The 27778-nt window shown below is 31.5% G+C and overlaps 2 protein-coding genes and 1 long non-coding RNA gene across 9 annotated transcripts; 2 read left to right on the forward strand and 1 right to left on the reverse strand.

Moving 5' to 3' along the window:
- The first annotated feature begins 493 nt into the window (after window positions 1-493).
- LOC11426092 (U-box domain-containing protein 27) lies at window positions 494-1971 on the forward strand. The gene has a single exon (XM_003630151.4). It carries the CDS (start codon window positions 646-648, stop codon window positions 1900-1902), a length of 1257 nt encoding a protein of 418 aa, XP_003630199.1. The 5' UTR covers window positions 494-645; the 3' UTR covers window positions 1903-1971.
- A 4831-nt stretch (window positions 1972-6802) lies between these two features.
- Window positions 6803-8657, reverse strand: LOC11428944 (uncharacterized). 2 transcript variants are annotated; one of them, XR_003008063.2, is made up of 5 exons: window positions 8411-8657; window positions 8246-8318; window positions 7913-7999; window positions 7555-7698; window positions 6809-7135 (listed from the first exon to the last, which is right to left on the reverse strand). It is a non-coding gene; the product is annotated as an uncharacterized lncRNA (long non-coding RNA). The 2 variants fall into 2 exon arrangements; XR_005643595.1 differs by having other exon boundaries at window positions 6803-7698.
- A 7067-nt stretch (window positions 8658-15724) lies between these two features.
- On the forward strand, window positions 15725-20727 carry LOC11436750 (WD repeat-containing protein 44). 6 transcript variants are annotated; one of them, XM_024772275.2, is made up of 9 exons: window positions 15725-15945; window positions 16148-16212; window positions 16530-17577; window positions 17681-17771; window positions 17927-18084; window positions 18204-18255; window positions 19008-19087; window positions 19206-19299; window positions 19545-20727. In XM_024772275.2, the coding sequence occupies exons 3-9, from the start codon at window positions 16669-16671 to the stop codon at window positions 20096-20098; spliced, it is 1938 nt and encodes a 645-aa protein (XP_024628043.1). In that variant the 5' UTR covers window positions 15725-15945; window positions 16148-16212; window positions 16530-16668; the 3' UTR covers window positions 20099-20727. The 6 variants fall into 6 exon arrangements, with proteins under 6 accessions (XP_024628043.1, XP_024628042.1, XP_024628041.1 ...); XM_024772274.2 differs by having other exon boundaries at window positions 15725-16212; XM_024772273.2 differs by having other exon boundaries at window positions 16148-17577.
- The last annotated feature ends 7051 nt before the right edge of the window (window positions 20728-27778 follow it).

A 27778-nucleotide genomic window follows, 5' to 3' on the forward strand; every position in this document is an offset into this window, starting at 1 on the left:
TTTTGCTTAGAAAGCTCATAAAATTACTGGCTCTGTGCCACTGCCGACTTACACTTTGAAGTTTGCAGGTAGCACCTCCTTTGTCCACGGTTGGACTCCCCCTCAACTTACAAATGATGTACTCATAGCACCCTAAATGGACCCCACACCCGCACCACCAAACCTAATTTCAATTAAAAACCTTCTTCCTCTCTCACTCTGGACCCCCCCTCCTCCACCACACGCTCTCTTCTACTGTGATCCCATCCCTTCATTTCCCCCACCACCATCTACCACTTGAATCCAACGGTTATGATCTCTTCCCCTAATTCCCCAGCAACACACGATACATGCCCCCACCACTACCAAATAAAGTAACATAACAAACCACTTTCTCTTTGACCAAAGACCAAAAACGCAAGCAAACGAATATTATTATTAAAATAAAAATAATTATATATTCAGTGCGAAAATAAAAACTCAAAAGTAAGAATCTTACGTCACCGTACCTTTGACCCTCTCTCTTTCTTTCCCCTTTATACCCTTCTTTCTCTTGTCTTCTCACTCTCTCTGTTTCTTAATTTCTTCACACCACACTTTACAAATTCGAATTTTCATATTTCTTTTTTATTAATATTTAAATTTCTTTCCGTTACGGTGGTTACGATGGTAAGAGACGATTTATGCATCACCGTTCCGAGTTTATTCCGGTGTCCTATTTCCCTCGATGTCATGAAATCTCCGGTGAGTCTCTGCACCGGAGTTACCTACGACCGTTCAAGTATCCAACGCTGGCTCGATAACGGTAACAACACTTGTCCAGCTACTATGCAGATTCTTCAAACAAAGGATTTCGTTCCGAACCGGACGTTACAGAGGCTCATCCAGATCTGGTCCGATTCGGTTCGCCACCGAGTCGACTCGCCGGAATCTCCGTTATCCACCGAGTCGGTTGATAGACGTGATCAATTAATTGTTGCTATCACTGATTTTGAGTCAGGCAGTGAGAACCAGTTCGATTCGCTTGTGAAAATCGTACGGTTCGCGAAAGATTCTGAAGAGAATTGTGTTTTTCTGGCCAAAACGGAGGGATTCGTGTGCGTTCTGGTAAGTTTTCTTGATAATGTTGATGGTGGAGTTGAAAGGAGTGTGGAATTGCTTGAACAGGTTGTTATTGCGTTGGATTTGGTTCTATGTAAAATTGAGAATCGCGAATCGATTTTGAAGAGCAAGAAGGAGAACGAAAGTAAGAGTATACTAGATTCTTTGCTTCTTGTTCTTCAACAAGGAAGTTGCGAATCAAAAATTGCTTCGGTTAGGGTGTTGAAATTCATAGCGGTGGACGCAGAATCGAAGCTTCTAGTAGCTGAAAAAGAAGGTTTACTATCAGAATTGCTCAATCAAATCACGCCGAAGAAAGATCAGAACCTAATGGAGAACGCACTTTCGTGTTTGGTAGCAATCTCAACGCCGAAACGGAACAAGGCGAAACTGGTTCATCTCGGAGCAGTGAAGGTCTTCTCGAACCTTCTAACCGCGTCACCTAGTTTGTGTGTTTCTGTGACGGAGAAGGTGTTGAAACTTCTAGAAACGGTGTCGTCGACGAAGGAGGGGAGGTCGGAGATATGTGAAGCGCCGTCGTGTGTGGTGGCGATAGTGAACAAAGTATTGAAAGTATCCACCGTAGCGACGGAGCACGCGGTTACAATACTATGGAGTGTGTGTTATTTATTTCGTGATCAAAAGGCGCAAGAAGCTGTTACGAAAGCGAATGGATTAACGAAGATTTTGCTTCTGATGCAAAGTAATTGTTCGCCACAAGTTCGTCAAATGTCTGTAGATTTGCTTAAGATTTTTCGTGTTAATTCTAAGTCTTGTCTTTCTTCGTATGATACCAAAACTACTCATATTATGCCATTTTGATTTTTATTAATTTTGTAAATTGAAAGAAAATTTTGTTAGTGAATAGAGAAAATTGATATTAATGTTTAGGAATTCTCTTTTTGTTACTTGAAGGTATATGATATGAGAAAATTGGAGAGTTTTCAGTGTGCAGTTTCTATACGGATTATTATTATATTTTGTTTGGTTCAAGAATACAAGATAGTAAAAATTAGAAGGTGTGTTCAATAGAGAGAGTAATTGACTTTTCAACATAAGTTAATTTCTGAGTGTCCAAAAAAGACTTGTCACTAGTTAGGCTGCATTGTGATTTATTTGGTGGTTGTTTGCCACTACCCTAATGAAGAAGGAATTTGATCACTAAGTTACTCAAAATGTGATGGTATCTTGTTTTTTCTCTTCAAAAATAGCAAAGAGAGTGGCCTTTCCTGTATAAGTGAGAGACACTCTACTATCCCTAGCAATTGAAGCAAGCTGCTTAATCAGGATATTTTTGAAAGACCGGATTTGATTTGTTATTCATAAAGTGAAGAAACAAATATCTTACATAGAATGGTTGCACTATCTCTTTTTTTTTTTTTTTTGCTAAAATGCAGACATTTGGTAAATCCTCTTTTCTCTTTTATTTATTTTTAAGAATTTTCTACTCTCCTCTTTAAAAAAAAAAATTCTACTCTCCTCTAGTATTTTTTATTTTATAGAGTTTACTAGTTTTCCACTACACCTAAACAAATCGTTATAATTTTTGTGTTGTATGAGCTACTAAATCCTCATGAGGAGATTTTTGTTTCTACCAATAAATATTAACATTTTGTTTTGGTGAGAACTAAAAACCAATAATGTCGACGTGTTCAAGCATAATAGCAGAAGGGAATAAAAATGCAGATAACAAGATGAACTGCATGTCAATGAAATACTTCATCTCTACTTTGTTTATATTTGGTACCAATATTGGTCAGTAGTCATAGAAGATGAGCTTCATTACCTTGAACTCTCACTAGTAGTAGGATATTTTAATTAGGCGACCGATTAAGGTTACTCAACTTTTACCATACACACTAACACCTCAAGATAAGTATAAGTGTATGTTTGGAATAGCGTCCAATCTCCGAAACTCGTGTTTCACGATGGAAAGGAGCATCAATATGTAAGCGGGTTTAATATCAAACCATCGTAGAAACAACAGGTATTAGACCATCTACAATGGTAGGGTCTTAACTATTTAAGACTCGGTACTTAATAGGTACCTCCATTGTGAAATTTCTTTTTTGGAAGTCTTATAAGACCCAGAGTCTTACTTAAGACCCCAATCTTAAGTGGAACCCACATCTTTTTAATATTAAAAAATTAATATGTGATGATATAAAGTTGTTGATAGTTGATTTGTGGATCCTATTTAAAAACTTTGTGTGAGATGTTGTGTTGGAGGGATTGAGTTCTTATTAGGTGTCACTATTAAAAAATTATAAATAAGTGATATGTACACATAAGATCCATTTAAAAATTCAAAAATGAGTGTCTCCATTGTAAATGCTCGATCTCTTAAAATTTCTACATCTGAATATAGCAACCTCCAACTAAGGACAGCAGACTCCACATGACCTCCACCTTCCAATCCTTATTATACTTTCATACGTATAATGTTCATGGACGAATTTTGACTATTAAGTTATTATTTTAACAAACTTATAAAATTAGTTTTGATATGTTTGAGAAATATATCTTTTAGTCTCAAATGTATTGTACAACGCATTTGTATGATTTATTTTAAGATAATCGTCTATTTGATTTGGTTCAGTTTTGATTTTCGTCTCTCTAAAAAAAATTGAATTACATCCCTGCAAAAAAAAAATTGTTTGAAAAAGGTCTATAACCCCACTATTCAGCTGATTTGGCTTGGTTTTGGCCACGTGGCAGTTACTGACTGTGCAACTTTTGCCATGTGGCGTGCCACATAATATTAAAAAATTCTGAAAATTAATAAATTTAAGAAACAATTTAAAAATTCTGAAAATAAATTTTAAAATATTAAAATAATTTTCTGATTTATTTTTTTGTACAATTTTCAAAATAAAATTAATTTTTTTCAATATTATATATTCTAAAATTTATTAAAAAAAATGATTTTTTTTTAAATTAAAATTTTCCTAAAATAACAAGAAATTAGAATTTTTTTTTAAATTATAATTTATTTTCGAAAATTATATTTTCACATATTTTTTCAAAATTTTTAATTTTAACGGTTTTTATGTCAAAAAAGTAAGTTTTTGAAAATTTAATTTTCAATGTTTTTTTTCAGATTTTTTCTGAAATATTTTATGATTTTTAAATTTAAAAAAAATAATTTTCAAAATTTTATTTTTATTTTAAATTTTTTTAATTACGTGGACTGCCACGTGGCGAATAACATACCAAGTCAGACATGAAGCGGGGCCAAGGACCTTTTTCAAACAAAAAAAAATTGGAGGGATGCATTTCAATTTTTTTTTACAGGGACGATTATCATATTTAAGCCTTTATTTTACAATCAACTCAATTTCAATAAAAATTCAATATAAAATCAATTTTATTCATATGAAACTAATAGATTGAAGAAGCTTTATTTGGTATCATATTTCAAAAGGGGTAGTGATATTTTGACAACCATTTTGGTACAATTTTTGAGATAACTTTGTTGTTCTCTCTTCTCATTGGTTAAAACAATAGAAAGAGAAAAGAAAAAAAAGAATAAAAACATAATGTGAGTATGAGAGAGAAAGTTGTACAAAAATAGTTGTAGAAATATCATTTCTCTTTCAAAAAAGCTTTTTTCTTTGAGTTAATAATTGAAGGAAAATGTTAACGTCACCGGATAAGAGAGTAAATATAGTAATTTTTTCATTGAAAGATGTGTAATCAATGCATTAAAATTCCTCAAAAGTGTCTTTTTTGACTTTGCAAATTCTTCTTTTGGCTTCCTAACATAACCCATAATTGAATAGAACCGAGATTCAGGAACTATACAGAGGAATCCACTAAGGAAGAGAATAATGGAATTGCCTTGGCATTGGGTTTTGGCAAACAATTTCAGCGCAAAATGTTGAAATTTACTTATGCTTTGCTGACTGTAATCATGAGAGCTTTCTCTTTCAATTAAATATTGTTTGTTTGCAAAGAAAAGAATGAAAAGGATGGGAATCCCACTGAAAAAGGAAATTGGTTAAAAAGAGTGGAGGAAGATACATTATAGGTTTGACCATGTCATACATGAACTTGAAAAACTTTTAAGGGCCCTTAAACAATGCTAACCCTCAATCATAAAATAAATTGATCCGATTTGTTAATTAAATCCATTTAGTTAACTAATCCACAAATCTTGAGAAAAGGACGGGTTTCATTACAACCAATGAGGTAGACATGGGATTTGTTATAAACAAACAAACAAACAAAAAAACATTATTCAAAATTTGTTCTTTATTGGATTTTTGTGCGTGTGAGGTTGCAAGTAGTAGCAATAACTAATGAAAAGTTAAGAAAGCATAGTTCCTCAAAGCACTATCTTTCTCTTTTCTTTTCCATGTTCTTAGGCTACTTTTTTTTATATCGTCACTCATTCTCTAGTTGAATGTATTTTTATTTTTTTAATTTCAATGTAAAGTGGGGTTGTATATCAAATTATGTGTATTGTACGTATTGGATCATGCGAAATGGCGCCAATCACAAAAGTGTAAATGGTGAGGGGTGCAAGTAGTGATTGATTTAGGGCAAAGGACGTGTGAATGTGATTATTATTCTTTGGGGGTACCATGTTGGGTGAGCGTGGACAAATCACGTGATAGTTTTATAAGGTTTATATGGAGAATAAACCAAACCTATCTTCTTATTATGTATGGTTCCTTGCGGCAAAGGCTGTGTGTGGGGGCAATATATCATCGTTATCAACTTTACTAAATTTCAAATTTGACATTTCAGTTTTTGGAATTGTCTTTTCACTATTGTTGTGCCGGTGCAACGCACGGGTGGAAAACGGTTGACATTTGACTATACGTCGTCGACAATCTACACAATAATATGTATAGAACTAAATATTACGCATGTTACAGCCGACGACATGATATATACCAAACGATGTGCACACCACACGAACATAAAAGCTAAGAACACTAAAACTTTAAAATCATCTACAAAATATTCTTGCATCAATTCTCTATTTCATACGTATAAACCAAAAAAAAAAAATCCATGCTCATTTTTATTAGTTAAATAATATGTTTGGTCCTATTAGTAAGTGAGTAAATCAATTTAATCTTTATGATGATTATTTAATGTTTCTTAATAGCCGTTCATGATCAAAACACAAGAAAATAAGTACTCATGTAATAGGGTCAAATAATTTGGTTTAACACGGCTACCCAAAATTTCTCTTTTCCTTTCTTTCTTTTTTTTTTGGTCAAGTTTTTTTTTTATATCCTTTAGGTGTGCTCCTGCAAATATGTCCAATGGTCAAAAAAAGAATGCCAACATTTACACAATACATTTGTCCTTAGAAATGGATGACAGCAATTTTTTTTTCTTCTTTTATATTGAGACATTGCACTGTCCAGTTTAATCTAAAATGCCAATCGATCCACGAAAACAAAGCTAAATTACGAATATCAATTAAATATAATTGAAAGCTTGCTATTCAATGCTTTTGTTGGTGAAGCAAATAGACTATTATGAACGGCTTGTTGAAAATTTCTACAGAGTCAAAAAGAATGATACATGTATGTATATATCATTTACAAAGTATTATAACTCATTAGTGCTATCCGCTTACATTTTTGCAAAAACCACGTGCATTAATCAAACAATCCATGGGTATATGAAAGAAGCAATACTGGATATACCATAATTTTAAATTTTCAAACATAACCTATATAAATATAATTATGAAATGGGGTTAAGCTAAGCTATAAAAAGAATTTTCCATTATATTTTACCAAAGAGTCATCATACATCAAATGTCATTTCTAGAGTAGAATGTACAGAGCAAAAGTAATGTCATGAATTAGGTGTATATCATATATGCTCAATAACTGCATATAGATAATGTATGAGAAGTAGGTGTTACATAAAAAATGAGTCAAAATCCAAATCCTAAGAGAAACTAACATGACTGTAAATTTATTTGACAGTATATCCACCTCTTGTAAACCTTTTAAAATTAAATGTTGTAGCTGAAGTTGCTTTATCAAGCATAAGGTGCTTCTCCATAGATGTTTTTTGATTGCAGCTATTACACGTAAATGTCTCATCAATCTTTAAACTTGTGTCAAATTTAACCTCATCTTCTATATTAGTTAGTTTCTTCTTCTCTTTAAAACCCTCTTTAAAAATAAATGAAGCTTTAAACCAAGCAAGACTTTACACGGTTAAAAGAGTTCAGTTTTCGAAGTTGTAAAAAGGCATGGAGATTTAAACTAACTAATACAGCTTCATAGATTCAAAAAGGTCAGATATGTAAGTTCAAAAACTTCTTTAAAATCCTATTGAAAAAGTAACCTGCTTTTAACAAAGTAATACTTTAAGGTAACATGCTTTTAAGATTATAAAGCTTTATAACTCAAAAAAAAAATCAGATTTTAAAGTTCTAAAAGCTAAAAAAACTTCCCTAGAATGAAAGATATAAGATGAAGAAATGAGTTGGTATACCTTTGTACTTTTTACTGAAAATCCTAAGCTGGGAAACAAACACCAAGCTGGAAAACAAACACTGTCTGATATATGATAATGATGATGGTGCTCAAAATACATTATAACTTGTAGAGTGTGGTTGACCATTGATTGTAAACTAGGCTGCAAGTATAGAAGCTATTTTAATTACAAACCAATTCACAATCACTGAAATGCAAGAAGAAATGAAATAAAACAAAATAACCAAAAGCATAATATCGTCCAATAGATGTCTTGCATTGTCAACTAAACATGTTTCTCTTTATTGAATATCAATTGTGGCTATACTCATAAGAATGTAGTATGAATGCAGTTGTTTGTTTCTCATTGCCCATACCTTTGTTCAGGACAACAATCGTGAAAGTGAATGATTATTAAGCAAAACAAATCTGGTGTGGACAAATAGGCTCAACATGAAACTCCTCTGCAACAAAAAAAATGCCAAATAGAAATAACATGTGAGATGAATGATACCTAACAAAACCCAAAAAAATAAAAAATAAATATAAAGAAAAAAATCAAGTAATAAGTTCATAACAAAGAATATTTGGTAAAAACTGTTTTCCTTTTCAAAAAGCTTTCCTGAATCTACTTGTACCTAAAAAACTCAACTGAATCTACACACAGAGGAAATGGCTTCAGAGTAAAAAGAATAGACAATGACAACAACCTCAACAATTCATACTACCACAATAATCCCACCTCCTTTAGTTGTACACAATCACTTCCCATTCCAAATTACCCTGCAATTCAATCAACCACCCAACCACAGTCATATTCATAACTCTCATTCCTACTAAATTCCTTCAACCAATCCATTAACAGTTGCACTTACAATAAAAGTTCCATCGTCAGGTATATCAGTCAGCTGAGCAATGGTTTTCTTTGCATACAATCGCTAAAACACTTCATCAAAAGACGAACTTACACGGGGAGCAAGTATGGGAACAGTCTTGGATGTCTCAACTCCATCAAAGCCCACCCAGAAATATAACACACGCGTCACAACAATTGATATACAGTAACATCTACATCAGAAAATTCCAAAGTAATATAGATATATAATAAAAAATAAAAAAAAAACATACCCATTCTTCAATTGAAGAGCCTCTGGAATGTCAGGATTGATCAAGAGCCTAGTTATATTCATCACATTCTGCACAAATGCCTTATATGCAACTCAGACAATAACAAACACACAACAAAAGTAATATCAGCGAGGTTTTGATACTTGAGCAGATCCATCCCAGATGCAAATATTTATAGTAATTAACAACAATAACAAATGCTTTATCTGCAACTTAGACAATAACAAACAACAAAATCAAATTGATATCATTCTGACAAAATGCAACAGCAGAAGTACAACAGATTTTTGCAGAAAAAGGCAATTGAATCTGACAAAACCAAGTTAAACAATTGAGTGAAAACTGAACTCACTAAATTGGTGTTTCAACAGTTAACAATTTGGCTATTCTCTTTTGAAAGAGTTATTGAAATTCAAAATATGAAAAGCAACATTATTTTATCACTTATCTACACTAACAAATATGAAATTCAAAATACATGACGTGGATTAGATTTGCCAAAATGAAATCTCTCAACACAAACGGGCAAAGAACAAAATCCGTGAATTCCCTTTGATTTTTACTAATCCCAACCTCGATTTCTATCTCATGTTATTCAAACTCATTATCTATAAGGTAGAAAATGAAAACAAAGATATAATAAGTCTCCATGAAATTCAATGCTAGTTATAAATTATAAATAAATAGATAAATCAAATAAGCTGAAGTCATCACTTTAGAGAAATCATTTTAAAGTGTTTATCAAATAAGCTAGTTATAATACTCCATCACACTTGTTTGCAAAGCTCTTGAGTTTGGTTGTCTACTTCAAAACAATGACTTAAACAAATAATAAGAGGTTCTATGGCATAATAACTCAAACCTGCCTTCTCGAATTGCATAAATTATTCTCCATTTTTCATATGTGGCTATAAATTCATAAGTTGACAAAATCACACTAAAATAAAAACTCTTCAACTTGAATGCTTTTAGGAAATGCTCCACCTGTCATATGTAAAGTTTGAGGAGCATAAAAATACTAACCAAATAAAAACAAAGGATTCAGCAATGCAAATGACAGTCCATTGTAAGAAGATCAGCACTTACATGATAATTTAGAGAAATGAAAAATTTGCAAAAATCATGTGTAGATTCAACATTAGTTTCTTACTTTCTTATCCTGAGTCAATTTCACAAACATGTTATGAGCATAAAATCAAATACAAAAAATGATAATGACTTGAACAAACCCAATGCCTAAACCCACCTTCTCTGACGGCAAGAAACTTACCTTCAATACAGTAGTTCCATTAGTATACAATACTGTATTTAGATTACTTTCCATATTTAGGTCCCAATTCTTCTGAAAAACATACAACAATTGTTTCCTAGTTGTGGCACCCTATAACAATAACAGAGGGTACGATTCACAATTACATAATTCAAAGAGGAAAATCACTACCAAGTATGAATAACAAAATGAAAGTAATTACCTTCTCATCAATCAGCAAAACTTGAACAGATTTTGGTTGATCAGGTTTCAAAAAGGTTGGGACTTAATCCTCCATGTCTCTCTACCATGAACCACATCAAGAGTTTCGACAAACAATCAATGGATTTTTCCATCTCAAATTCAAAATCAGAACCAAAGTGATATCAGTGAGGTTTTGATATTTGAGCAGAGAAATTCAATCCACCAATCAACTGATTTCTCCATCACAGAATGAACCTAACCAAACAACGAACACAGCAACCAGTCTGCGATGAAACCTAACCTTAAAACGCCAACTTTCCCTTCCGGGCATCACCTCAGACAACGAATCAAAGGAGTTCTCCATCACAGAAAATGGAACTGGATCTCAGAAACAAAAATTATACACACAGATATGAGAGATGTGAAGAACGAAAGTGGAACTGCAAACTGATCACAGAAACTACGGAACAAAACGTATATATATTGAAAGGGCATGGGGTAGTATAGAGATTTCACCGCAAGACAGAGTTCAACAAACAACTACGGAACAAAACGACGAAAAACCCGACACACACAGATCAAGTACATCCACAACAAAACAAAACATGAGATGACGTACAAACACGCTGGATTCTTCAATAAAGACAACCATGCCTCACGCCGAAAATCCACATACAAACAAATTCAATCACATGGGGTAGCCACGAGAATTGACGGCACTCGAAATTAAATTGCATCGATCCCACCAGAATGTTGATCTACAGGATAAATTGGCCAGGAATGGCTTTTATCTTTTGTAAGATTTATTGATTGATAATACATCATCAACGTGCTCTCTACTTATAAGTGGTGTGGTGTTATTTGAATACCTAAAAATTGACGATCTATTTAACACCGTATAAAAATATACTCCCTTCGGTTTGCAATATTATCAAAAGATAGGATAAGAAATTGTCTTATATTTTATTTAGAAAATTAATATAATGATAACTTTTTGAGTTTTTCTAATTACACAATGTTTAATCCTGGTTGCACCCTAAAATGACAAAATTATCCTTCCATAAAATTTAATTTTCAAAAAGCATCCTTTTTTCTTGGTTACACTCTAAAATTCCTCTTCAGTTTAAGTAGGTCATGTAAACTTAGTTTCAGTAGGTCATGTAAACTGAGTTTAAGTAACTGAGTTTAAGTGTACAAACTTAAACTCAGTTTACGTAGGTCATGTAAACCGAGTTTAAGTGTACATTTAAAAGTTCAACCTTGTTCAATGATTCTAAGTAATCTCAGTTTAAGTATTTACATGTAAACTTATTTTAAGTAGGCCGTGTAAACTAAGTTTAAGTATACATACTTAAACTCAGTTTAAGTAGATCATGTAAACTTAGTTTAAGTAGCTCATGTAAACTGAGTTTAAGTATACATACTTAAACTTAGTTTAAGTAGGTCATGTAAACTCAGTTCAAGTAGTTCATGTAAACTGAGTTTAAGTGTACATCTAAAAGTTCAACCTTGTTCAATGATTATACTTAATATCAGTTTAAGTATGTACATGTAAACTTAGTTTAAGTAGGTCATGTAAACTGAGTTTAAGTGTACATACTTAAACTCAGTTTAAGTAGGTTATGTAAACTAAGTTTAAGTAGATTATGTAAACTAACTTTGCATGAACCTACTTAAACTGAATTTAAGTTAACCTCAACAATGTAAAACTGAAACTGTCGTACAGTGCAGTTGAACAAGAAGAAGAAAATTGAAACCAACGTTATTGAAAAAGAAGAAAAAATTCACTTATTTATATGCTATTGAGTATGAATGAAAGATGTTTTGATTCACTCTTTAATCTTCCATAGAGATTAATTGAACATCAAGATTGTTTGATCGTTAGTGGGTGAAAGAAAGTGGAATTTTAGAGTGACAATGAATGAAATCAAGATTTTAAGAAAATTTATATAAAAGGACAATTTTGGTATTATCAAAAACTTTTTAAAAAAACTGGATATAACCAAAAATATATAGGGTGTGAATAGAAAAACTCTAACTTTTTATGGAAAACTTGGAATTTAAAATTGATATCTAATGTTTTCAATTTTGAAAATTGCTAAATATTGGTTTATTGACAACTTAAATCCAATTGATATCTTATGTTCATCGTATTGGTTTATTGATGATTTAGAAGTATTATTATACTATGCTTGATGTTGATTGGAAATTTGAGAACTGATTACATAAATTGTGAAAGTAAAACTTTCTTATCATAAAGCTGCTTGGTGATAAAAGATAGGATTTCACCTAGTGTGATAAAAAAGAAATATCAAAATACAGTGCAGAAAACGAAGAAAATCTTTTTGATGAAAATAACTAAAATTACCTCATAGTAAAATAAAATAAGAAATTCAATATATTCTTTTTTTCTTGCTAATAAATTTTAATATATTCTAGTTCACGGGTTCTGACTTAACTGATAAAATGTTAAAATTGTCAGGCCGAATATCATAATCTGAGTTCGAACCTCGACTTTTTCACATGTGTGTGTGAATTTCCAATCGCGATTTTTATTTCCTCTATTTATTAAAAAAAAAAAAACTAACATATTATGGAACTATAATCCTAATAAGTTTGTGATATATTAACAAGTATTATATATTTATACTAATTAATATATAATATATTATGGAAGTATGATACTAATAAGTTTATGATATATTTAAAAGTATTTACTTTCTATAAAGGAGTTGAAATATTACTTTCTAATATATTTATAGGTTTTTTTTTGTTGAAAAACATAACCAATTAGAGTTGTGGTTGCGGTTTGCAATATAAATTTTGGACCCAGACTTATGCTAGATGTGATAGTAGGTCCGGTATTATAGTTGTTTGAAATTTAGTTGGAGTTCCATATTGTTAAGGTTTTCAATTTATTAGACGTATGAATATGATTGAACGCTCTCATCCCTTCAGCTAATTTCTGATATGAAATTCAAAATCATTTTAACAAGATAAAAAACATTGCTTGGAGCATGGGATCCCAGAATATATCAACTTTTTTCTTTCTATTGTTGCTTGCTCCTAGAGAAGTGAACAAAGTAGCAAAAGCTCATTCAAATGGTGTTGGTAGCTGTCATATGGGGTTTTTAGTTATTTTCCCCTTTTATTCAACATAAAATATTTAAAAGTGCTTTTATAGTTAGTAGAGTGTAGTCACTAAACCCAAGATAAAATGATAAATGATCTTTTTCAGTCTAAGGAGAGGTCTTCAATTCAATTTCAGTCCTCAAAAGACATCGGTGTTAAATCTTTTAAGTGAGAATTTTGTCATCTATTATAATCATATGCGACTTGAAGACTTCATTTCGATAATTATATGTAGATGATACTTGATTTACATAGAAAAAAAAATAGTATTCTCTTCATCACTGAACAAACTAAAAGAAAACGGAAGAGAGTTACTTTCTAAAATGTGTTTCCAAAAATAAAAAGCCCGTTTGTACTGTTTTATTGATAGGGAATTAATGAAAGTCCAGTGTTAACTACAAACATCTTTTTGCTGTATACACCCCTCAATTGTTTTAGCTTTTGTAAATATCATGCGATGGGCTAGATCAAGTTGAATGGTTTTTAAAGAGGTATGAGGACGTTTGTTTCAGACTCAAAAATTATTCCTAGTAACAACATATCCAAAAGCATAAAGGATGTGGCATATGATCTTATTATGGAGTGATATCCAGATCAATGAAATTGTAACAATTTTTTTTAAAAAAAATTTCGTTTAAAACATATCATAACACTATATTTTACATTAAATATTTGATAAAGGATCAAAACTCTCTAGTTTTAAAATATGAAACCAATTTTGCAAGATAATGAAAATAAGAAGTTCAAAAATATATTTAATATGATGAAAAACAAAAGAAGAGGAGTCATAATAACATTAGTCAAAATTTAGTTTGGATCATCAAATACATTGCTCTAACTTACACTACTTTGATATAAGTCATTGATATATTTTAAATTTATTTTAACGATTCAGATCTCATAACGAAAAAGTTACTATAATGAATTATTTAAGTGGTGTAAGTTGGGACAATCTATTTAGTGGTGCAAACTAAATGTCACCATAACATTTTCTTTTCGACACTCTTTTTAATACTTATTTTCTTACCCAGTAAAATTAATCTAGCTCTCACCGTTTATACGAGTCTATGTTCAAAGTGTACAACCCACATTTAATTTAATCAAATAACAAGGTGACTATTAGAGAAAATGATAAAATGTACACCCTCCGATTAGTAATATAAACAAAAAACTACATTTTAGATTTGTTCATTTAACGATGTATGTGGTATATAATAAAAATCATGTGCATCATTAAATGAATGAATCTAAAATGTAATTTTTTTTACCTATATTAATGATCGAAGGGTGTAGTGTCATTAACATTTCTCAAGAAAGTAATCATGAAATCCATATCGATTTAATTGCAATCACGTAAGAAGGGTAATTAATATCCGATTTGCATTGATATAAGTAACGTAAAAAATGAGAATTAAGGTCGTGCAAATTAAAGAAGGTTTTGAAAGATACGGTGGATAGTAGTAAGTGCTAATAATAATGCAGACTATGATATGATATGATCTGATCTATCTTATCATTATCTCTCCTTTACTTTTTCTTCATGCAACAAACACATGTCAGCTCATGCTCATGCACCCCCATTTATCTTTCCGTACCTTTCACCGGTCCCCAACCACACCCCCCACCCCCACACTCTCCACACTGCACTGTGTCGTTTCACTTCAACTCTATCTGAGTTTCTTGTTGCTCCATAACTCACTAAAAAGTACATTCTCATTTTAATTTTAAACCCCAAAAAAGAACAAACAAACTTTCCTTTTTTCAATTTATATATATATATATATATTTTTTTTTTTTGAAGAGTGAAATTTGGTATTGACTTTTCTTCAATTGATAGCTGCTAGTGATTAAAAATAGCAAACTTTCCATCTCATAACAAGGTATGCATGTTATAATCCATAACCATATTATTTAATTTAATTTGTTATCCACATTACAATAACCAATACCATAGGAATATGAAATTTAATTATAAAATGCCCTTAAAGATAAGGCAGTGGCTAAATTAAAGGCAATGCTAGAGCTATGGAACCTAAGTTAAGTACAAGAATGAATACCACAAATCCCAATGAATGAATTAAAGTATAAATTAATGCAATGCAAAGAAAGTTAGGAAAACAAATTTTATGATATGGACCTTATGATCTAAATTAAGGGTCAAACCCATACAATTTGAGTCATGCGATCTTAAATCAATGACTGAGATTATTAATATTTGATCTTGATTTGAAAAATAGTAGCATACGTAGAAATTGTTGGGGGTATGTGGGGAGTATGAGAGATCAACCACATTTGATCAAAAACAATTATACAATTGAGTTGGACATCATATCTTAATGCATAACTTTAAGATATTGAGTTTATGGATCTCAATACTCAACATCGAACTTTTAACTCACATTTGCTATACAATAAGAACTATGAGTATTGAATCTACACCGCCAATGTAAAAACTACTAGTACTAATGTAATGTAGGTTAGGTGTAATAAGGGAAGGGCTATGAGGGTCCAAAGTGGGCACCTATGACCACCTAACAGACCATAGAGTAAAGAGTTATCGCTTTCATTCTCCTTAAGCCATGAATGAATATGCATAGCTCTAGTTATGTTGTGTCTACTATACTGTTCCATTAGCCATCAATGCTTCTCATCAAAACAACATTACTCTGCCTAACTAGGAGTGTAGTAGAGTAACTGGTAAATCATCAATTAATGCTGCTTTTAATTCCTTGCCATTTCTATTCCTACAAAACAGCACTAACTAGCTTAAATTTGAGTGCTTTTTCTAATAACCATGATTTATACTCATATTAATATTAATTAACTCATACTAATACTCCATATACTCTCTCTTATTTCAATTATTTCTGTCTAATGATTCAACTTTGTCTTGATTCAGAATCACTAAAATTCCTCTCTAGAAAAAGGAAACCGTTTCTTTTTGGTTACCAAGCATATGCAGAGGTAAACAACACAAAATTCAGATCTTGAGCTTTCACAAACACTTGTTGAAGAGCTTTGCTTTGAATTTTGACTTTGTTTGACTAGACAGTGACATGTATTCCTGGAATAGTAGTATAGTTTCCACTATTGAATTCAAAAGCATGGTCTTAGTTTATTGTTTGAATTTGATTTGATTTTTATGATTATTCTATAATAATCTATAGTCTATTGGGGTTGGTGGAGTTAATTATTATTCTATTAGTGTCAATGGTTGTTAGTTGACTCCTTTCTCATGTTAAGTATATGGTATTAAATTGTAGCTTTTAATATTATACTAGATTTTGTTGCATAATTGGTGAGAGAGATATTTGGTCTTTTGATTTGGATTTACAATTTCAAGGCGTTGAAAAGTAGTGGATTGAAGTGGTAAAGTGGGATTTTCATGTGGAAGGTTTGTCTCTACTCTAAGTCTAAGATATGCTGAGCTGTGATGATGATCATGATGATGGAGATATTGATCTATTCTATGACTCATTGGATAGTTTAACAGGTGAAGATTCTGTTTTAGACGAAGAAGGGTTTGGTTCTGAAAGGAGAGGTTGTTTTGTTTATGATGAAATTTGGGTGAATGAGCCTATTAGTGTGAAGGAAAGAAGGGAACGTTTTCTGCAGGGTATGGATTTAGCTTACTCTTCTTCCAAGGTTTGTTCACAAGAGAAAACAACGTGTTTTGATGACTGGTCGGTCACATTGGGGTCGGAGAGGATCGTAGCGAGCAGTGGAGCAGTCTCAAATGCAAGCATTTCACCTTCTGGTAAAGTATCTGGGAAGTTGGTTCTCTCTGGATGGAATGCAGCTTCTGAAGCTGAAGTCTTGTTGGAAGATCTTAAAAGGCGTCGTGAGTATGAAGTGGACGGTAGTTTTCAAGAGCACAGACAGAGAGAAGGTGAGGCAAAAGAAGAATTTTGGGATTTCGATAATGGTAAAGCTAATAGGAAAAACTGGTTGAAGCGTTTTGTGAACATCAGGAAAGGCGACAAAGGAAATTTTAGATCAAAACTGAATGCAGCAACGAACAAAACTCGTAGAGTGAAGGTAAAGCAGAATAAAAAGAGGTGGATGGAGTTCAGTGAGGTATACATTGGACAAGAAATTAGAGCTCACAAAGGACTAATATGGACTATGAAATTCAGTCCCAATGGTCAGTATTTGGCTAGTGGAGGTGAAGATGGTGTTGTGCGCATATGGCGCGTTTTCTCACGTAACAAAAGCCATCCTCCCTTTGTTTCCCTTCCAAATGATATTTTTCAAATTGAGGAATCGCCACTTCAAGAATTGTTTGGTCATTCCAGTGATATCTTGGATTTGGCCTGGTCTAATTCAGATGTGAGTTTAACTTGCAGAACCAATGTTGCAATCTGTTTTATATGTTTGTTCTGCTTGCGAATCTGATATATTTTAAAGCTGATAAAAAAAATACATGTTGCAGATTCTTCTTTCGTCTTCGATGGATAAAACTGTTCGTGCTTGGAAAATCAGTTGTGATCAATGTCTAAGTGTTTTCCCTCACAAAGGCTTTGGTAAGTATGAGAGAATCACGCTTTTATACCTGTATTTTCCACAACTATGTTTAGTTAGTTAATAAATTTAGACCATATGCTTTGTTCATAACATTGCCATGCCTTTAGACATTGAACATGATCATAATTGTGCCCTCTTCTATAATTGGATACAGTGACATGCATTCAATTCAACCCTGTCAATGAAAATTACTTTATCAGTGGATCCATTGATGGTAAAGTTCGAATATGGGGAATACGTGAAGAACGAGTTATTGACTGGGCAGATATACGAGATGTCATAAGTGCTATAAGTTACCAACAAGATGGAAAAGTATGCTATCAATACTCATGACCAATGATTTTCACGATTTTGTGCGTCTTTATGCATACTTTGACAAAGAAATCTTGCGGCCATGAGATTGATGAATCTATTACATTTTACATGTGCAGGGATTTGTAGTTGGTTCTCTTACAGGCACATGCCGTTTTTATGTTGCTTCAGGTATGTAGACGTGGATCACCAATAGAGGTGTCAAATGAGCTGGTCCGGCCCGGGCCCAAGAGGCCCGACTACATAAATGGGCCAGCCCGGCCCGTCTAAATTATAATTGGGCCGCTATTCTAGAGCCCGGCCTGTGTGGGCCATGGGCCAGCCCCTTCCGGCCTATTTATTTTTTACTTTTAAAATTTATTCACTTTTTTTATATATTAGTCACTCACCACTATTTTTTTCCTAAAATATGATTGGATAAACATAAAAGTGTAAGTAATTTTTACATTCACGTTGAATATTAATAAAACTCTATTATTCATTCAATTAAATCAAATTAATAGTTTATAAACTTTAAAATTTTAAAACTTTAAGCTAAATTCATTCATTTTTATTAAGTTTATTTTTTTATTGATAAATTTTAAAATAGTTGATAATTTTTTTTAAAAATATACTATTTTTTTAACAAAAAATTAAATTAAATAGTACTAATGGGCCAGCCCGGCCCATTTTTGACAGCTCCACCAATTGCTGCTACATTCATTAGTTTTCTTTACCGAAGATAAAATAGTTTCTTTTTTTTTTTTTTTTTTGGTAGATAGACGAAATGGCAAAGCCATTATAAACTCACACACACAAGTGGAGGTACCGGGGTTCGAACCCCGGTCATGACATCCGGCCTAACAATTTCGGCATTTTGCCAGTTGAGCTAAGACTTCTGGATAGATAAAATAGTTTCTAAATCAGATTTCTAATGATTTTAGGAAAATATTTCCAGCTTGAGGGGCAGATAGATATCCCTGGAAAGAAGAAAGCATCAGGCAACAAGATTACTGGCATTCAGGTTAGAGTCTAGAAATTCTTTACTATCAAAACACTTTAATTTTGTATTCCCAAAAAAAATAAAAAAACCTTATTTTGTACTTCAATTGTTGTATTTATCACATCCATGTTGTTTGCAGTTCTTCCAAAACAACTGTCAGAGAATTATGATCACATCTGAAGATTCCAAAATCTGCATATTGGATCAAACTGAGATTGTTCAGAAATACAAAGGTACAACACTTAATGGTTGCACCGGTCCTGATCAAAAACCTTAATGTTGCGGTCACAATCTGGACCACAAATTTAAACTTGTTTAGAACTTTGCTTAGGTATTTTATGTGCATTGTATGATAAATTATCTAATCTTAAACATAATGTGTATTCACTGACACATTGATAAATTTTAGTATGTTTCTATCGATAGTGTTTGGTTTGCAAGAAAAACTCTAAGTCTGTCAGTTTTCTTGTTTTATCAGGCCTTCCATGGTCAGGAAGTCAGATGTCCGGTTCATTTACATCAAGTGGGAAACATATAATTTCAGTCGGAGAGGACTCACACGTGTATATTTGGAACTTCAATGACTTCAAAAGTGGTTCTTCGAAAAAAACGAAATCGGACTATTCTTGTGAGTACTTTTCCTTCAAGGGTGTAACTGTTGCAATACCTTGGTGTGGCATGAAAACAGATAGACGTGGCTGTAGAATTAACTTTTCTCACTATTCTCCGGAAGCAAAAAGCAAGCTAGAGGTTGCTTCTGAGGTTAGAGATACAGAACGATTTTCTCTTGGTAATTGGTTCTTCATTGATGGTACATGCCGAGGTTCTACTTCTATGACATGGCCTGAGGAGAAACTTCCAACATGGGATTTACCTCTTGTAGAAGATGAATGTGATCATCAAAATTTATGTCACGAAGATAGTAGCCATGGAAGGAATATATCAGAAACATGGGGTCTAACAATAGTAGCAGCTGGCAGTGATGGAACTATCAAGACATTCCACAATTTTGGCTTGCCTGTTAGGCTCTAGGACAATGCCATGTTGATTGTTTTCAATTTTTCATGAGAAGTTTTGGCTCGGTAAAGGTGTAAATTTTCACGTGGTGGCCTTAGATTCTAAGTATAATAAGTTGCTTAGAATTATGGAAGGTGGATTTGAAGCTTGTGGTTGTATCATCTGCGTACAGGTAAAATCACTGTCAAATCCGTGTTGGATGTCAAGTTCTTGACAGATTCCAGGATTTCTATATTTACACTTTAGGTATGCCTTCAATTCAATATGGTTCGGGTGGAAAATTTAGGCCACAGGCCATGCAAAGAATCCTTTTTTTCATCGTCTAACATTTTGTTAGTTGATTTATATAACAGGTGCATAATGAAAAGTGCAATTGATGTTTTGATTAAATGTGATTTTATTAGAGTTTTTTTTTGTCAAGTAGCCTAGTGGATAGAGCTCACACAATTTAATTGTAGAGAAGTCGAGTGTCCGGGGTTCGAACCCCGGCCCCTGCATATAATATGTAATATCCCTACCAACTGAGTTAAGCTCACGGGGATTTTTATTGGAGTTTTCTTACCAATTAATTAAGCACTTGCTTTAGGTTTTATTGCAGCATGGCTAAATTATTGTTATGGCACAGATCCTAGTTTTTTTTTTGAGATGAAGCTTCTTCAAAATATAATATTTTATTTAGTTAAATTTTTCTTTTGATTTCTAATATATATATAGTTATGTAACAAGAGATACTAGTTCAAATGAAGAGTAAAAATTAGAAGAAAAGATACTGAACAACTGGATGAGCCTTCTCATAGTCATAGTCCCTCTGAGGCTCTGACTAGGTAGGTGATTTTATTGTGATGTGTTGTATTGCATCTCATTTTCTTTTTTGATTTGTTTAGCATCCTTAATATGCATTGTTTACTTGAAACCCATTTCAACTTTTAGTTTTTTTTATATATGATATGATTTGCTTCTGCACTAGTAATTTAATCGGCTTAAATATGTATTTGATCCTTGCAATTGGGGATCGTTTAAAAATTGGTCATTGTAATCGCTAATCCTGGTAATTTACCCCTGCATTGTTTAATCATTTAAAATTTCATCCCTCTCCTCACTTAATCACTGCCACACCACATGAAATTCCAATTTTACCCCTGGGTTTCCAATTCTTTCTTCAATATTTTGTCCTCTTCTTAAGGGCAAAATTGGAATTTCATGTTTGGCAGTGATTGCCACGTCATCAAATTAGTGACGTGACAGTGATTAAGTTGATCAAAGGACTAAATTTTAAATGATTAATGATTGCAAGGCTAGTTTACAAGGATTAGCGAATACAGGGACCAATTTTTAAACGACCCCTAATTGCAAGGATCAAATACATATTTAAGCCAATTTAATCACAAGATGTCTCTGTACACTAGATATTCCCATTTTTTTGTACTGTTTTCTGATGCCTATAATAGGAAATTTCAGTTTCTGATTTAATTTTTAAATGTTGGTGACTTTGGTTTGGTTTTGTACATGTCTATTTAAGAGAGTGATGTAGATATGTATGTATATGATGAAATTATAATTTCATAGTGTCACTCTCTGTTGTTATAATTATAATTATAATTTCATACAGTTGATCTGCTCTTTAATAAAACGTATTCGCCGGATTGATATGAGATAAACTAAGCCTAACAACTTTGAAGTCATTATTAACGACTCCAAAACAATACAATGATTCATCAATGTAACAATTACCGAGTGACGGAGCACCAGGAATGAGGTAACCTCGTTACATTAGTTGTTGGGTTCCACATGATCAACTTTACATGATTAGTAGTGTGTGGGTAAAATACCTTTGGGACAGAAAACACCGGTGCAACTGTCATAGGATTCGATCCTTGCTACGTTGTTGGGAAATAGGGACTTGACGAGCATTGGTTTCTCATTGTCACTATCACATGAGAGAAGTTTCTTATTGGATTTTTCAGTGATTAAAAGACTACGAGAGATGTGCAACTTACTTCTTTTACTAACAAAGTAGGAAGTTTTAATGAGATTGTTCCATGATCTTTGAACACATTTGCAACACATCAGTGATTTTGCTGGTAGCCGCGACAATATTTCTCTCTCTAAACCTAAACTGATTGCAACTACTCTGCTCATGTTTTTTTTTTTTTTTCTTTTTAAGGATTCTAAAAGATGTAATTAATTTATAAAAAAGTCAAATATTTCGATTTCCGATGCATTGATTACACATATTTTCATGATAAGTTATCATTTAAAGACCTTAAGGGCACTGGTTAACATTTCTTTTTTTTTTTTTCTTCATCGAACGTGTTTTGATCATGAGCAGAAAGTAACCATGAACGAGGATTAAGTAGAACATAGTCATTCTGTTATATAAAATTCTTTAACGGTCTACTGCAGTAGTTTTTTACTTTATTTGAAGGGCTCTATGAAATAGTTAATATTTCATCCGTTTCAAAATATATGTCCAATTTTTGCAATGTGCACTATTAACTTGATTTACTTTGACCATATTTTTTAACTAACGTATAAATACAAATATTAGCATGTAAGATGTTGTTTGATTTGTCTCGACAAATATTTTAAAAATATTAAATTTTTATAATTTTTTACTTTAGATAATTAAAGATATTAAGGGTCAAAATTGTGCATTGGCATGTGTGAAGTGCTTGACTTGGACATATATTTTGAAACGGAGAAAATAGTTAAAGAACTATAACCGAGTGCTTAAAGAAAAGGAATCATAGTTGAAAATTATGAGTCGCATATACCTCAACTAAAAATCTCTAGTTCTAAAGCGCATTGTAAAGATTTTGTTGGTAAATGTAATTCTCAAGACTTTGTCTGATCTTTTGATGAGCTCTAGAAAGTGAAAATCTAACTCGCATATTTTTTTTTAAGTAAATAGTTAAAAAAAACCCTAAAATTGTAAATTCTTTTAAATACCCTCGAAATTGAAGAAAGGGGAGAAAAAAAATCATCAAATTATTAAGTGTATGTCATATTAGTTACTCTGTCTGTCAACATAATGTGGTTGTTATCTGTCCACCTGACATCACCACGTACTCTGAAGGATTATGCCACGTCATAAGAAGGTATTTGCATTTGTTTTGAATTTTTTTTTATTGAATTTTGCAATGGTAACTTCTTTCTCCTCCCACCATATAACTTTACGTTATCTTCTTCCTCACCTTCACATTTCCTACAAAATCCTTCTTTCATAGGTGGAATTGGTTATTAAAATCGAAGAAAAATGAAAGAATCTAGAAGCTCTTCTTTCATAGGGAAACCCTAACATTATAAAATGTCAATGTGATTAGAGTTGGTGAAACTGAACCAAATTAAGAAACTCTGAAGTCAGATTCATGAATCCCCACCACGGGAAATCCTGGGCACTCACTCAAGTCAAGTCTGGTGGTGTGCTCTTTTCAATGTCTCAAGTTTGATCATCTTTGGTGGACTATTTAGCTTCTTTAAAAAAGAATAGTTGCAGAAACATATGCTAATTTTGGTTAAGAATTCTTCTCTTATCAATTTTCAATGGTAATTTAAGCATAATTTTGGTTTTCCCTTTCCTCCAAATTCTTTTCCACCTTTCTCCAATTTTAGGGATTTACCTAAATGTTCAAGGTTATTAGATTCATGGGTTCTTATGTATTTTCAAGTGTATTTGATTTGCTTATAAAACATTTGGAGGATCATAAATATATGAGTCGTGTTATTTGAACAATCATTTTAATGACAATTTTTGGAACAACCATCAATTTACAAAGAAAATGAGGTATGAACACAAAAACCAAAGCAATAAAAAGAGAAAGTAAAAACATAATGCGAGTATGTAAGAGAAAGTTGACACAAAAGTTGTCAAACATTGTTATACAATTATCATTTCTCTAAATATAATTACAATTTCATCATATGGGTTGATGAATTTGAGAAACTGGTTTACTTAAGGAAAATGCTAACATGTACACTAAGGGCAGATGTTAACATACTAAAGATGGAAATTATATATTGAAAATTGTACCAATTTACTCCCTTCGTTTCAAAACACATGTTCAAGTCAACCACTTCACATATGTCAATGCACAATTTTGACTATTAATATCTTTAATTATCTAAAGTAAAAAGTTATAAAAATTTAATATTTTAAAAATATTTGTCGAGACAAATCAAACAACATCTTACATATTAATATTTTTATTTATACATTATTTTGAAACGGAGGGAGTATCTCTCTAGCTTTTGATAATTACTTTTTAAACAAATATTTAACATTTGAAAAAATCTTATGATGTGTCTATTGAACACATGTTAGTATGACCTTTTACTTAATAGACAAAACATATCAAATATTTGAAACACAAGAGTTTCGAAGAAGAATGCCAAAGAGTTTACCATATCAGCACCCACGTGACACATCATTAATTTTAGGACTAACATGACATACTCTAAACACTCAATCTACTTACTATATTATATAGATAAATCCCTATGATTTTACCATTTTGCTCATATGAGGGGTATTTTAGTAATTTTCTATTGATGAGGTGTCGTTAGTGCCACCGCATCATTTTTAGGGTGCATTTCCCATTTTGCTCCTCACCATTTTTTAAATTATTTTATAATTTTTATATTTTTAATAACTTTTATAATTTTTTTTATTTTTAATAACTTTTAACTATTTTCCAATTTTTATCTTTTTAACTATTTTTCAATTTTTTCACCCAAATTCAGTTGATTCTACATTGCCATTATGGGAGATTAATGTATTGTTTGACACGACTTTTTTTCAACTTCTCTACATTTTTAAGGAGAAGTTAGGTCAAACACACTATCAATTATTTTAATTTCAATATTGTTTAATCATCACAATCTCACAAATATTTTTATTCACACTGTCATTTAATGATACCAAATACTTTTATTTCCTTTCTTCAACCTCGCAAATATTTACACACACACATTAACGTTTAGATTAATATTTTATGTACTTACTAGAAAGGGAATTTTTTTTAATGCATAAAATTGAATGGAATGAGCTTTGACCAAAAGTTGTTGAATGCTACTTTAAAAAACAACTTTTCGACAATATATTTCACAAGCACCTCTTTTCAACTCACGATGGGAACCTTTTCTTTTATTTTTTAATATTATATTTCAATATGTTTTTTTTTCATTTAACTTTATTTTATTTTATTTTTTTGAACCGTTCCATTTAATTTTATTATCTTTTTTTCAAAATAATTTTATTATCTTTTTATCACTTATATATTTAATTTCAATATTTTTTAATCATCACAACCTCACAAAATTTTTTATTCATGCTGTCATTTAATGATACCAAATATTTTTATTTTCTTTCTTCAACCTCGCGAATATACACACACATTAACATTTAAAGTAATATTTTATGTCCGTCTGTCTGTTTTTTGTTACGCTAATGCATATAATTTTTTTTAGTATTGCTTGGTTGAGTGCTACCTCACCGATTTTTTTTTAACTATTTTCCAATTTTTTTATTTTTAACTATTTTCTAATTTTTTTTTCTCTCAAATTCAGTTGTTTCTACACTACCGTTGTGGGAGATTAAGATTCAGTTGTCTCTACATTTTTAAGGAGAAGTTAGGCCAAGTACAATATCAATTAAGTACTTACCAAAAAAGGTACATTTTTTTTTTAATGCATAAAATTGAATGGAATGAGCTTTGGCCAATAGTTGTTGAATGCTACTTCAAAAAACTACTTCTCGACAATTTATTTCACAAACATCTCTCTTCAATTCACGTTGGGAACCTTTTCTTTTATTTTCTAATATTATATTTTAATATGTTTTTTTCTTCCATTTAATTATTTTTAGCAGTTCCATTTAATTTTTTTAAGGAGGTTCCATTTAATTTTATTACATTTTATTCAAAGAAATTTTATTATCTTTTTATCACTTATATATTTAATTTAAATATCGTTTAATCATAACATCCTCACAAATATTTTTATTCACGCTATCATTTAATGATATAAAATATTTTTATTTTCTTTTTCAACTTCGCAAATATGTAGACACACATATTAGCATTTAAAGTAATACTTCATGTGTGTCTGTTTTTTTGTTACGCCAATGCGTATAATTTTTTTATAAAATTTTGATTTTAATTAAAAGTAAAAATGTATATGTCTTTTCTTCAAAAAAGGTATAGATGCCTGGAAAAAAAAACTATACTTATTTTATATATATATATATATATATATATATATATATATATATATATATATATATATATAGCACCTTTATATCGTAACAAATTATGCATATCTTTTTCTTATTAAAAAAAACTAAACATTGCTAAATAGAAAAGGTATTATTTTCTATTTTGTCAGCATTAGATGATAGGATTTTGTATAAGTTTGGTAATGATCCGAAAGATGTCTTTCCTTATGTAGTGGGAATATAGTTGATGTAACACTATGAGAAAAATACTTTGTAACTTTATCATTTAACATCTATTTACCTTGAGTTCTTTGCATCCATTTTATAGTCAATGGCAACCCAAATATATGTAACAATTGGTCAGGTTCGAGGCTGTTCATCAACCTACTATTTGGAAAACAACTAAATTCAATCCTAATCAGTTTGGATTGTATTATGAGAGTTGCACCAAATGTTTGAAGACATCAATGTCAAATGGTGCTAGCTATATATGCATATGCGAAAGTGATGTTTAATTTTCATTTGTTTCAACAATGTTAATTGATCAACGGGGTACATATAATCTACATGCATGCATTTATCTAGACTTTATAGGAAGATAATAGGAAGATAAATTAGAAGTCATGCTATATTTTATTTAGCTTAAAATCAGTTATGCTACCTTTATTTTATAAATTATATGTAACTATATTCGCATACATCTTATCCATGTAAATATGCATTAGACTAATATTGCAGTTATTTTTCTGTTTAGCATTTCCCAAACGAGGTGTCAAGAACAATTTTGAAAGGAAAGCGCAAAACAATCACTCTCATTGATGACCAGACAGAGAGACAGTATAACTGTCACCTTATTACCGTTGATAGAGCAAACTATGAAAATTACTTGGGTGGGCAGTGGTTCAATTTATGCAGATAACGAGTGATGGAAGAAGGTGGTGATCTCATCTTTGATCTCGAAAAGTCACATAAGTACTTGCAAATTCGAGTTGTTCCAAAGTAGATCTTTGTTGTTGAACTATTTGAACTTCTACTATTTTGACGTATCGTTTTGAGTCATAAACTATCTTGACTTTGGGATGTCATTTGTTCTTTTCATCTTGTCTGGTGTAAATATTGGCAAAAATTCCTTTTTGGTTAGTCTATGAAACTTGCAATCTCTTTTATAAACATAACTATTATGTAACGTTAATCTGTACATTGTTGGTTCCTTCATTGGTTCCAATTTGTATCATGTTAATTGTAATGTTGTTTTCCTAATCTCTTGAACAAAATAAAACATGCTCTTTTCCTGCAGTAAATCTTTATAATGATTTGGTAAATGTTTTAGAAATGTACATATATATAACTTCTAATTAACACTGCAATTTTTTTTGTACCTATCACTTCTCAAATGAGATATCAATGACATTTATAAAAGGAACACGGAAAACAATCACACTAATCGACAAACAAGCTCAAAAAAGGTATAAGTGTCGTTTGAT

Source organism: Medicago truncatula, chromosome 8 (assembly GCF_003473485.1).
Source record: "Medicago truncatula cultivar Jemalong A17 chromosome 8, MtrunA17r5.0-ANR, whole genome shotgun sequence".
Taxonomy (NCBI): Eukaryota; Viridiplantae; Streptophyta; class Magnoliopsida; order Fabales; family Fabaceae; genus Medicago; species Medicago truncatula.